The 13,524-nt window shown below is 41.9% G+C and overlaps 1 protein-coding gene across 5 annotated transcripts in view; it reads left to right on the plus strand.

Moving 5' to 3' along the window:
• ST3GAL6 (ST3 beta-galactoside alpha-2,3-sialyltransferase 6) overlaps nucleotides 1-13,524 on the plus strand; it is a 50,433-nt gene that overhangs the window by 12,279 nt on the left and 24,630 nt on the right. For 3 of the 5 annotated variants that reach the window (XM_075714538.1, XM_075714533.1, XM_075714543.1), the window contains 2 exons: nucleotides 12,528-12,627; nucleotides 13,423-13,491. In XM_075714538.1, coding sequence (XP_075570653.1) covers nucleotides 12,539-12,627; nucleotides 13,423-13,491 — 158 coding nt within the window. In that variant the 5' untranslated portion in view covers nucleotides 12,528-12,538. Of the gene's footprint in view, nucleotides 1-7,573; nucleotides 7,587-12,527; nucleotides 12,628-13,422; nucleotides 13,492-13,524 lie in introns of those variants that run through there. The other 2 variants (XM_075714557.1, XM_075714551.1) reach the window with 2 other exon arrangements.

Here is a 13,524-nt window from a genome sequence, read left to right on the forward strand (position 1 = left end):
CTGATGTCTTTCTGCATGGTAGACCTTCTGATCTTTAATGAAAGATGAGCTTATACGGTTTCTTTGTTCTACCCAGCTGCCTGCTTATTTTTGCAAAACTTGTGGAGGTCTTAAACGCATTAAGTTCCTAATCTCCTGTCAAATTTGACTGAAGTTAGCCAAAGGGGTTCAAAAGTTCTATAAGGAAGGAAAGAAAGGACATGCACGCATGCATACAGGGTATGATTGCATAAATCACATTTCATGCTAAGAACACATGCGATAGAACAAAAAGCCTTTTACTGTACTGCATTTCGTGCTCTAACGGGAGTTTGCGTCATCTGCGGCATGAATAGCAGCCTGGCAGGACATGGTGATGCTGGAGGCTGAGCTGGATTTGGTGTGGTCAGGGTAGCAAGGAAAAAATGTCAATAGGCAAGGCAGCGGGTCCCGCTTATGGTGCTCTGGAGGACGTCCAGCTTTATGCTGAAGCAAGTATTAGACTTCATGTTTTATCCCTGCCACAGCGTGGGCCAGTTTGGTTATGGAAGAGCAGATTTGTGCCACAAAAGAAGTCCATCGGCCCTGCTGTGACTCACGGGGAGGTGGTGTCCCAGGGCCTACCTCTTAACTCTCTTTATCTTCAGAGGAGATATTCGCACGTACCGCCCTGGGCAAATATGACACTCAGCAAAGATCAGGTAGGGGAGGACAGCTGATCTCTTCAAAAATACTACAGTCCTGAAGACACTCCTGTTCATGTTGCTGTAGCACTTAAGGATGGTTGAAACTGAGAATCGAACAGCAAACACAGACACTCTGTTTCACCTACAGCAAACCAGACTTGGCTCAGAAAGTAACAAACCAAACTGATGGAGGGAGCTGGCGATGTGCAGCAGAAGGCACTGTGTGAAGCCATCGCTGCAGCAGGGACCTGGGGCTGCGCGCCTGCAGTCTCCCCCCGGCAGGAAGGCTGCCCGGCTGCCCGCGCGCCTCCTGCCTCTCAGCTGGGCTCCTGGGCATTTTAGCCGCCGCAGGGCAACCCCAGTAGCAGGTGAAACTGGGAAACTGAAACAGGAGACTGTGAAAGAGGATGTGTGGGTGGGGTGAAACGCACTTTTTACTCCTCTCAGTTTTAGGGGTGACTGTCTGTCCTGGTTTCGGCTGGGATAGAGTTAATTTTCTTCCTAGTACCAGGCACAGTGCTGTGCTTTGGATTTAGGATGAGAATAATTTGATAACACACTGATGTTTTAGTTGTTGCTAAGTAGTGCTTGTGCTAGTCAAGGACTTTGCAGCTTCCCATGCTCTGCCAGGTGCACAAGAAACTGGGAGGGGGCACAGCCAGAATAGTTGATCCAAACTGGCCAAAGGGCTATTCCATACCATATGACGTCATGCTCAGTATAGAAACTGGGGGGGGTTGGCTGGGGAGCAGCAATCACTGCTCGGGAACTGTCTGGGCATCAGTCAGCGGGTGGTGAGCAATTGCATTGTGCATCACTTGCTTTGTATATTATTATTATTATCCTTATTATATTGTTATTATTATCATTACTATTTTACTTTATTTCAGTTATTAAACTGTTCTTATGTCAACCCAGGAGTGTTTCTCACTCTTAGTCCTCCGATTCTCTCCCCCATCCCATCGGGGTAGGGGGAGTGAGCGAGCGGCTGCGTGGTGCTTAGTTGCTGGCTGGGGCTAAACCACAACACTGTCCTTTCCAAAAAACCAAACATGCACACACCCACCCCCAAACAGTGATACATCAGTTTTCAGTTTGGGGGAGGAAATGGGTTGTGTTTAACCTTCAGTGAGGATTGAGGTCTGAAAGTCCTAAATGGGTGTCTCTGTGTAGCCCCAAGAAAAGCATGTAAGCTTTCCCAGCATTCCCTACTGACTAATTTAGGCAGCTTTCCTCCCAGACAGATGGCAATTGAAGATTACTATCAGAGATAATTAGCTTTCCTTGGGTATAGGTAAGGAAACTAAGGTGCATAATTTAGGGCTATGAACTCTGCTATAGGATGAATAGCCCCTAAAAGTTAGCAGTGCCATACAGGCTGTTTAGTGTCATTTTATAGCTCTCTATACACAGAAATATGTAAATGAACTTATGGAAACTCTTCCATAAGGAGCTGAGTTCACGTACAACAACTAACAGTTGCTCTGTGAATAATTTCAGTTCTAGTATTATGTCTTTTAGCCTGCTGCTTTGTCCTGGGTTTTTATTGTGAATTTGATTTCAGCTTTGTCTAGGGAAAAACAATTAATGATACTCTGAATGCTGAAGTCGGATACGCCTACATCTTTGTTCCCCTTGGAAAGCTCACTACCTTACAAATAAATCCTTTTTTTTTTTTTTTTTTTTTTTAAGACGTGTAGATTTACTGGCAACCTTTCCCCATTCAGAAAAGATGTCAGTTAGAACATTATGTTAAATGCTCTTCAGGACTACGTTTTTCAACTATGCTATTTATCTCATAGCTCTCAAAATCCTCAGGTTAAGTACTGTTTCGCTATTGTATGTGGTAGTTTTTCCTGTAGTCATATTTAAGAAATGAAACAAAGCACTAAAAGCCTTTAGGGGATCAGATACAGGCTCTGCTGCAACCTGTACAACAGTTCTTTGTTAGCTCAAAACCACTTTATGCCCACAAAGCATTCTCATAGTTATGAAGTTGTTCATTAGAACTTTTCTTGTATTTTTTTGTTGTTGTAAATAGTATTTTTTGAGCTTTAGTGCTAAGAAAGCTACATATAAAGAAGGCTTTTGAAAACAGCCTTAATATTTACAATATTTGAACTTTTCCAGTTTGGCACTGTCAGTTTGGGGTTAGCTTTCTCATAGTAGTTAGCAGTTAAGGTGTGTATTCTGATTCATTTTCAAGATCCAGAGGCAATGTGAATGTATTCACTGCAATGCTGAATTGAGAGCACTGGAAATGTAAGGCATTAACATTAGCAGAGAAGCTGCTCAAACTGTTGGTGTCCTGCAACTTTCTCCTGAGCTGGCAGGATCGCTGCCCTGGGAAACTTCCAAGACTCAGGAGTAGTGTGGGGTAAGTGCTACCACTTATCTCCATTTTCCTCCCTCCCTGAATTAATTTAGCTTTACACTTTTTACTGACTTGTTTTGCTGCATTCCTGAGAATCGCAGAGCTCTCTGTTGGCATACATGCATTGCAGCAGATTGACTTGCAGAATCTGCTGTTGGGGTAAATTCCATTGCAAACAGCTGGGGGGATTTGGTTTTGTTTTTTTGTTTTTTTTTTTTTGGTGTTTTGCTTTTTTGTTTTGTGTGTGTTTTGCTTTTTTTTTTTTTTAAGCAGTTAAGGCAAGATAAGGAGCAACACAGCAAAATTAGTCAACAATATATTTGGGGCTCTGACTACAGACATGCTTTGCATGTTATTTAAATTAAATACAGGGAATACAGTTTTTCATGTTCAGTTTTGTATGCTGGTAGGAGCACGATCACACCTATTTGCTGGGCCTCTTAATCCACACAAACCTGCATAATGTAACTTGTTGCTTTTTAAATGTGGGGACTAAAAATTCTGGTAAAAGGAGCCGTGGCATCAGGTGATGGCAGTCCGTGCATATTTGGACTTAATCGTGACTGGGGCTTGCAAATGCTACTGTGAAAACTAGTCATACAAAAAGCACCTGTGTCTTTCTAGGGACAGATTCTGACACCAGTAGAGATCAGGATTTATACTGTTATGACTAAGTGAGAAATTAGTGTGATTTACTTGGGACTTACTTTTGATGTAGATGGGGAGCATTTCATTCTCCAGGTGCTGGTAGTGAAGCAAGTAAATTAGCCCTCTCAGGGTTTTTTTTGTTTTTTTGTTGTTGTTGTTAAAAACAAACATTATTCCCTCTGCCACTGCCCTTGAGAGTCCCAGTTTTGCTTATGAATGGGGTGGGGTTTTTTGGTGATTTATTTTAGCCTAGGGTTGAGATTGTTATTTATTTTCCCCAAGCTGACTGGTAGATTCAGTTTCATAATTCCCAGCCATTTTTGTGAGAGCTGAGGTTAAATCACTAGCTCCAAATCAGCCAGAGCTGGATGTTTTGGATACCCTAGGCATTATTAGAAGACATAGTGTGCCTTGTTTTAAGGTGAACTTAATGCTGTAGTGAATGTGTACATGCAGTACAGATAAAATTCTCTGGTTGGACCTTTATTTATTTAGATTGATCATGGTTTCTGGGGGGAAAACCTTGTGGGCTGATATGCTTTGTAACTGAAGTGTTTTGAAACCTGACTAATTTGGCTGTTTCCAGCTTCTTCTCCTTCTGCCTTTTTCCATCTTTTGTCTCTGGGAAACCTAAGCAGGATTGTTTGTTTGACCTCTAGCTTCTGACTCTGCAAGCACTTGTGGGCAAAGAACAGTGGGTGTGAATGAGTAACTGATGTTGTAGTGGGTTGTATATCTTTCCATTAATCATTTTCCGTTTTCTCAAGCATTGTATAGTATGTCTGTCATCTTTGTTGTTTAAAAAGAGGTGAAGAAGCAAAACAACTCAAAACCATGTTGCTCTATTCCTTCAGGAAGAGCAGCTGTCCCAGGTTGACAGAAACGTTTTCAGTTATGCAAGTCAAGGTAGGAGGAGAAAATTACTTGAACTCTGAGCCCAGAACATGTTGCATGGCTTTTTTATATTCCAGTCTTTCTGGAAGAAGAGCTGAAGGGAGACGGGAAACGTAGGCTGAGAAGGAACTGTGTTGTCACCACAGTATGCAGGAGGAACTGTGTGGATTTATAGCCCCCACTCTCTGTTATTTTGTTCTATCATGTATTATACCGACACCTGTGATGTGTAATATATAAATAGCAGCCTAGCTTAGTCTGGTTAAAGCTTTAAAGGTTAATCTGGGAGAGTACAACAGGGCTGGAAGAAATCTTTCAGCTAAGGCTGTGTTACTGAATCTGTGATTTTTTTTTTGGTTTTTTTTTAATAACTCTTTTTTAAAGGTGTAGTTAGAGCTGGATTTGTGGTGTTGGCTTTGATTAAAGCTTTGGGAGTTGAGGAAGCAGAGCTGTCTGTGCTCAGCTCATACCTGCTTTGGACTTTGCATGCACACGTTAGCTCTTGACCTAACCCAAAGTAGTTGTTTTTGTACCACACTGCATCTCTGTGGCAGCTGGGCATGGCAGTAACTGCTGGTCTGTGCTCAAGTAAACTGGACGAAGAAAAAAACCCAAAAAACCAGGGAAGTGTGCTGGGGAAGGCCTGTGGAGGGGCAGGACAGGGCAAGCATATAGAAATGTCTGTTCCTAACTTCTGTGCACCTTTGCATAAATTGGCCACTTCCTTCTAGTCCTCATCTCAAGGCACAAAAGCAGGCAAGAAGCTGAGGCTGTAGACTTGATCTTATTCTTGATCGTAATTATAGGCAAGGTTTCTGGAAATCTGTGATACTTAGAAAGCAGCAGTTAGACGAGAATCCAGTAGTTACTGTTGTTCCTCTTCCCCTCAAAGCCACAAGCTGGCTTTGGATCTACCCAGGGCTGACTTTTAAACTCAAGTCAGCAATGTTTAACTGTGCTACAAAAAGTGTGTCCATTGTTGGAATAAGCCCCAAGCCATTTTGGAACATTAGGGAATATTGTTTTCTATCTTGGAGGGGAGAAATAATTAAAAACAACATTCAGCAGCTGAGAAATATCAAACCAGCTATCTCTTTTATGCTTGCAGTTTTAATTGTGTGTCTACGTCATGCAATGGAGCATGCTGTCACCTTGAGCTGGCGCCAGGGATTCACATTGCACTGTGATAATCTGAGCCAAAATATTAGCTCGGATCTCAAGGGTGGCATGGCAACGCTGTGATAGCCCCAAGCTGGAGGTAACATGTTCTGCCTCTCAGCAGGACTAATTAACTTGGCATCAGACAGTTGCACTGAATACTGCTCCTATTTGACGGCCATTTTAGTGATACCTAATGCCTGTGCTCCATTGCGTTTTGCTCCTCAGGGTTTTCTGGCAGGATGCACTGGCTGATGCTTTGTACTCCTGGTTTTCGTCCGTGGAGCTAGTATTTGGTGTCAGTATAAGTGGCATTAAATTTTGCATTGGTAGGCCCAAAAGTGGTATCTCTGAAACAACGCACATCATTGATTACGGTAGCTCTGAGAACAAGATGACAGCAGCTTTTTGCAGCAAAAGGGGGCCTGTTTCAGTAGGCTTTAAAAAGCTTGTAGTAAGTTGACTTAGGCTTGTACGCATGTCTTCTTGCTATCCAAGAAACAGTCCGATTTGTGCATGCAACCTCTCTTTTTCTCTGGCCTTTTCATTTTTTTCTGTTCCTGCCCCCCCACTGTGGGGCACATGTAAAATCTCCTGCGTGCTCAGGCAGAGGGAGGGAAGAGGAGTGCAAAAGGAGTTATACCACTGAACAGATGATACTGCACTAGATAAAAAGGAGGTAAGAACAAGAGAGTCTGAGCGTGGTGATAGGACTGTAAGTCAGGACCTGCAGGCCTTTTGCAGCTTTTGCCAAACTCTCCCTACTGGAGGCATGTTTTCCTGGAAGACTACAAACTCGTGTTTTTCAGATCTTGTCTGAAATGTTGAAGGGCTTAGGTTTGCCTAGAACAAGCCACCATACCTGATTTCTTGCAACTAAAGGTGGTAATGGGAATGAGGTGAGAGCGTGGGGCTGGAGATGAAGGTTTGGAGGGGTGTAGGTGCTGCGTGCCTGTTATGCCCAAGACACAAAGATAAACTCTGCTTTTTCCCGGGCCTGCCTTCAGCCTTCTGGAAGGGAGCTAACTTCCCTCTTCCACCAGCCGTCCTGTCTAGGTAAATTAGGATTGCAGGGGATGAAAATACCATAGATTTGACTGGACTCAGATTCTTTATCAATACCTTTTAGCCGAAGCATATGCCTGCATCGGAAGAGCTTCTGAGCTTATATGTAGGACTGGAGAGTCACATGAGAGGGATAGTGATACAGAGATCTCCTTGAAGATTTTGGATAGAAGTAAACTGAAGTGGTGATTGTCAATGAAGAACACTGATTAAGTTGCTTTTCCTCCTTGCTTTACCTAGCTGGTGGGCATATTCTGGTGAGCAAAATACTGGTGTCTATACTTGAAAGACAAAAATGGAATAAAATAATCATGAATCGTCCACAAAATGATAAATGTATCACTGTCTCTTGTGGTACAGAATAGGTTTCACCATTAGCAGGATGATGAAAGGGAGGGAGGCAAGCACTTAGGCCCTAAACTCAATCTATTAACTCTTGCAGCCTGTCCTGAATTAGTGTGCAGCCACGCAAAAGGTCAAAGGTGTACACAGCTCTATTCTACATCTCTCCCCGGTAGATTAATGTCAGCAGAGGCTACACTTCTGGTTGTAGTAGCTGATAAAGAACAAGGGTTGACTAAATCTACTAAATATCACCACTGCTCTCACACTAAATCTGGACATCATTGCTTGCTGTTGAGTACTTGGAGAAAAGACTGTCTTGCTATTTCTTTTCAGGTCTTCTGTAGTAGTTGGAGAAAGGGGAAACTTTTTAACAAAGAGGAGCTATCTCTGGAGGAAAACCATCTTTTTCAGTTATCAGGATGCTGTTGAAGTAAATGGCTAGTTCGTTATGCTGTTGGAAGGGAAGAAGGCTCCAGTTTTCATAGCTGGCAAACTCTTCCTCTACTGCTTATCCCCTCATCGTTGAAAGAGATTAGGGCAGAAAGAGCCTGCAAACGTGTTATCTTCTGGTGCAGCAAAAATCTTTAACTGCTGGTAAAGATCATATGTGTGGTGTGATGGTGGAAGTCCCCAATGACATTTTGACACAGTAAAACCTTAGGTTTTTGTTGTCATGTTTGTGCAGGCCTTCAGCAACAGGAATAACTGCTTTGGTTTTGTGTGGGGCAGAGCAGGTTAGCAAGAATCTTTTCCAATTAAGATGCTGTTAAACTTACCACTTCAAGTCACTGTTGTCAGAGAGTTAGAAATGTAGTTTTAATTCAGGGCCACTTTGCTACAATAATCCAATATATCTACCTTCCTCATTTAAACTTACTATTTCTGAGGACTTCTGTTTCTTAGTAAACTAAAATTGAAAGGAACATTGGAAATGATGAAAAAATTTAAGGAGGGAAGGCACTAGACTGACTCAGCCACTTTAGTACCTTTAAGACTATGCTGCAGTGCTACTGTATTGTCCGCCACAGCGTTTCCTTCCTGAAGAGGGGGAGAATTAACAAACAGTGCGCATACTTCGACCAAGAACTGGAGGAGTTAATGCTGAATAGTGTATAGACTTGGCAGAAGAAATATATAGATATGTGCCATAATGCGCTCACGTTTTGGCAGCTTGACTTGAGACAAGTGACGACATGAGAAAACTCCCTTCTTGGTTGTCCTTTTGTGGCGTAGTTGTTCCACTGGGCATCCACTACATCCTGACCAAAAGGACGCAGTGCTGCAGGACTGGTGATCACAAGCAAGCCCACAAAACACTGACTACATCTTACAAATCCTGATGTTTCGTTTTTAAATTTTTAGTAGGTATTTATGTGCTTTTTCCTCTGTCCCTTTAAATTTCAAGGTCCACTCAAAGCACATTTTCAAGCTCACTTCCGTTCCTCCCCCACAACTACAAGGGCTAGGAATTTGAGGTCTGAGTGAGCTGAAATTTTCATGCTGTGAGTTACTTGCTGCAGCAAGAAGTTAAACTGTCACAAGACTAGGTATGGAGATAAGATTGGTTTAAGATAACTAATATTTAATTTAGTAGTAACCACTTTTTAGTGAAATACTTATTATTTACTTCAGTAATAGTCAAAGGTGCTTTACAAAACAAGTAGGACCGACAGAGAGCCTCCTGCATTGTACTATTAACAACCTAATTTTACAGAAGAAAGCAAAAGGAAGGCTTACAAGTGTTATGAAAAGGCGATTTTAGTGTGGACATGTGATTGCCTAGTCCCAACAGCTGTCGTTTCCTTCGTGATTATTTTATTCTGTGGCATGGCTGCATCAGCTGCATATGTAAGTTGAAAGATAAAGGCTATGAGATAGTGGCTCATCTCAGATATGACACTTACTAAAGTAGCAGAAAACAGACTAGTTGTAGGTAAAGATGCAGCTCTGACAAGGATGTTGGTTCCCCACTTCCTCCAAGGGAAGAAAAACATAGCCTCTGGGCTTATATAGCTAATTTGTCATATACCCAAATGCATCTCTGTGGTGGGTTGGTGGGAGCTGGGGTGGACCCATCTGTCCATAGGAGATGCAGGCTGATCTCTGAGATCTCTTAATACTGTACCAGAGTCTGTCTTGTCTAATTCTGTAATTGTAGCTCTGCCTTGGCAGGGTTGGGAAGTTGAACAGCGGAAGTTAGCTTAGATTCCCATTAAAAAATGCCCATCAATCTTTTTACAACACTTATGCATCCTGTTGCTTGCTTACTTGCAGAAAATTGACCAGCTAAGACTGTGACCGTCCGGCGTTGGCATACTGGGTTCCTCGCCGCTTTCATTGTGTGGATTACTGGAGGGTTTTTCAAAAGAGGAGGGAATTGAATAGTTGAATTCCAGCTTTGTCCTCTTTGTTTTGCTTAACCCTGACTGACCTTGACCTAAGGGCCCATGACCTTTGTCAGTCAGGTTGATGCGCTTAAATCAAGATGCCATGTCTTGTGTTGTGATAAATAAGCTGGAATGTGACTGTCATTTTACATCTGAACTGTGTGTTCTCAATTGCCTATTTTCTTGCATCTCTGACTATGGGAATTTTCTAGTGCAATATTTGCATCGTAGGAGTTTGTTTTCCTTTGATTAACTTTCTATGACACTCAGCTATTTTAAAAAGGGAAGGTAAGACTGGAAAATGCTGTCACCATTAAAAATACACCCAGAATAATTTCTTATGTAAACAAGGCAATGGTTCTGTTTACTAAAGCAAGTTAAGAAAGTCTTCACTAAAAAGACCGTCTGTCTTGACTACAGAACTTTCTCTTCAAAGCACTGAATGAAGCCAGGCACTGGGGGATGGGATGGTGAGAAGACACTTGTATAATTAAAGACCATTTTATGTTCCTAAGAGTTGAGTTAGGTACACCCTTAATGATGCTACATTCTCATGTGTGTGCCAGGCTGAATGTCCTACATAAGATACTGAAAGTTGTTACAGATTCCTTGTGATCCTGTTTGAAGAAGAATGTTGACGGGTATTCTCTTGTTTTAATGATTTTTTTGGAGGCTGTACAAATATCTTTGTAAATACTTTACAAACTGGACAATTTTTTTTCTGTATGAATAATACTGTTATGAATAATATTTTTCTTTTTAAAAGAAGCTGCCCTTCATGGGCAGCTTTGCCTTGTCTTTTCCCTGTTCTGTAGCTTGGTCTGACTCTTCAGCAAGGTCAGCAAAATCAGCAATTTAATCAGTTGTTAATTTGGCAACTTTATCTGAAGAGCTGGTTCATCATGTTCTGTTGTTTAACTGAAGTTTGCATTGATTGAATTAGGGAGTAGAAAGTAAACAGTTGATTTCCACTTCAGTGGGATATTTTAGCAAACCTTTGCAAAGCAGAACGGGGTAAAAATACTGCCAGCGTAAGGAAAAAAAACCCAAAGAGCACAGTATCTTTTTCAAGTAAGTGAGCCAACTGCTGTTAATGACACTTGGCTAAACCCAGTAGGTGAGTTTTCTTGTAGTGTTCTTGAAGTTTTAAGGAAAGACTCTTACAAAATTATAGCAAAAACTCAGGGTTTGCTCTAGAAGTTGAGAGTGACTGTCAAAAAAAATTTGCACTGACTCTTCAAGAAGAGTCAAGGGAGTTGGAGCTGCAAGGGAGGCAATGTTACTTCCCAACAAGGGGTGAAAGGTTGAAATTGCAACAGCTGCAGCCTATGAGTATTTCTTCCAGAACAGAGCAGGACAGCCTGGAGGATACACTTACTGTTGATAGATTATAGCTTGTTCATTGCATGGCTTTGTTACTGGTAGGTAGATGCTGTTCTAAAACCCCATCTCTGACCCTACAATTAAACCCTGTGAAGGATATGGGGCGGGGAAATAAGGAAGTGGTGACTTCTTGTACTCAAGTCATTGTAACAAATAATTCACTCTTAGGTATTTCTTCAGGGGTGAACCTATGTGAGTGGCAGTAGTTTGCTTCTCAATTTCTAATAACAAAATGCAGCTCTCTAGTAGTTTCTTGGACTTTAATACAAGGTATGATGTTAGGATGTTACTAGCATAAAACATATTGCTGTAAATCACTTAGACTATATCTACCTTGAGTTTTACTGCCTTAGGGCTGTTTAACACAGGTTTAAAATAACAGCAACTCTCAATATTCTAAAAAGCAACATGGAATTAAAAAAAAAAATTAAAAAAAGGAAAAAACAAACCATAAAGCCAAAGGCTCTGCTCTTGGAAGATGCAGCAGTATGTTTGAATATGGCTTGGTTTTGCTGGACAGCTGTTTGTTGCCTTCACTTTAAAATACAGACATGCAAGTAGGTTATTATACATTGCGTACATTGAACCTGCTTACCTGATGGGGGGGAGAAGTGAAAATAATGGAAGGATATAGGTCTCGAGTAAATTTCCACAGTAACTTGTGGCCAGAATGGCTATTTTGGACTTTCAGAAGATTAAGCAACAACAGTTCATTCATAGCTACTGAAAGGGCAGCTCAGTGTGTTAGATGTGAGCAATGCAGAACTTGGTTTTTCCCCAGCTTTTCTGCCAGATACATGAGCTTCTGATATTTCTCTGGTTTTCCTTTACTAGACTGTGCAAACTCTATTTGAAAAACAGACACTTTCTCTGCTATTTCTCCATAACTTAGTAAGTTCCACGGATTGGGTCCTAACTTCTCTTCCTCGCTTTGCGGTGTGTGAAAATAGCATTTTTCTGCCACTTGAGCAATAAAGTCTGGCCTGTGTCAGGAGCTGGAGACTCTGCAGGACACGAGGGCATAAGCAGACAGCTTCAGTGCAGCTTTACATGTCCAAAACCAGACTTTAAGAATATTCAGTGATCCTAAAAAAGCCAGTAGCAATTTGTGGCAGCTCATACCCTGTTCTGCTTCATCAGCATCAGCCTATCTGCCTCCTGCAAAGTGCCAATGCTTGTTTAGCTGTGTAATTTTGGAAACTGATAGTGGGTGGTGCAAGAAAGAGCAGAAGTGCAGGTACCTGTAAAGGCCAACTTCTGACCCAAGAGGCTGGTTTCTTTGGAAGAACAGTGGACAGAAGGGAGCTCCTACTTTGATATGCTTCTGGAAGAGCCCATCTTGCTCCTGTGTCTTCAAAGAGAACCTAGAGTGAGCCTCTCAGTGATTCTGTGCAGAGTATGCACGTGTGGTAGGTCCAAAGCAGCGTTCAGCTCCCGTCGCTGGGACTTTGTGTGAGAAATCAAATGGCAGTGATGCCCCTTCAATGTTGTGGTGGTGGAGAATGGCTGTAATAATGATGATTTACTTTTGTAGGTTTCAAGATAAAAGTTCATGTTAATAGGATAACTTGGATTTTAATTTCTTGTTTGTTTTTTCTTACGTTTCAGGTCTACCAGTCATGAAACGAATTCTTCTGTTTTTTATCCTGGCTGCTGCTGTTATGTATGGTATACTGCATGGAAATCTGTGGAGAAATAACCTCTACTGGTATGGTGATGCTTTGTTCACTTGTAGTGCAAATGCCCTCATGGCTGTATGAGAGATTTGGCTGTGAGTTGCTGTGTTGCTGAACAGCTGTTTACTAGTAAGCAACAGAAGTGATTACTGCTCTGCATGTGTTTTGTGGTTGGTTTTTTTTTTTTTTTTTGGTACCATGAGGGAACGAATGTGATCATTCTGTCCTGTTGCCCCTTCTCTCATGTCACTTTTAAACCTACTAGTCAATTTGAACCTAGTTGTATGAAGAGGTCAGGACCTCAGAGATAGGGAGCCCCTCTGAGTGTCATGAAAATAGGTGTTCAGGTGAGGAGAGATATCTTATTTGTGTATGTCATGTGTCCATATCTCCTCCCACCCCACATGTGTTTAGTGTTAGCTTGTTCCTTTAGATGTCTGATAAATGATGTGGGAGAGACCTGCTCCACACATGGGAATAACTGCAGGTGTAGTGGGCACCTTTTGAAAAACTGAAATTTGTCAAGTGTCAGTGGCAATGCCGTGGGAAGTGAGCCTTCACTGTCTCCAGGCTGCATGGGATGGGTGGTTTGGGACCTAGAATTCAGGGCGCTTATTGAAGAAGTCAGTTTCCATTGACCTTTGCATAGCTGTAACCAGGACTGACCAGCGTGTTTGTGTTATGAAGATAATAGTGACAGCTTTTAAAAGCAGTGATTGATGTGCCCCTCTTTGTCTTGTTTATAGCATACAATTGATACCAATGGCTTTTTGTTGTGGTTTCTGTTTATAGCAAACCACAATGTTGTGACATTTCCCTTTTTGCAGGATTAGCTTTTATGGACAGACTTCCTCTGTGAGGGCTCCTCCTTCCTATGAGGCTAGTGGAGTTACCCAGTAAGTTCAGCAGTTGAGTATTTTTGTGGCGGG

This window comes from Pelecanus crispus, chromosome 1, assembly GCF_030463565.1.
Source record: "Pelecanus crispus isolate bPelCri1 chromosome 1, bPelCri1.pri, whole genome shotgun sequence".
NCBI lineage: Eukaryota > Metazoa > Chordata > Aves > Pelecaniformes > Pelecanidae > Pelecanus > Pelecanus crispus.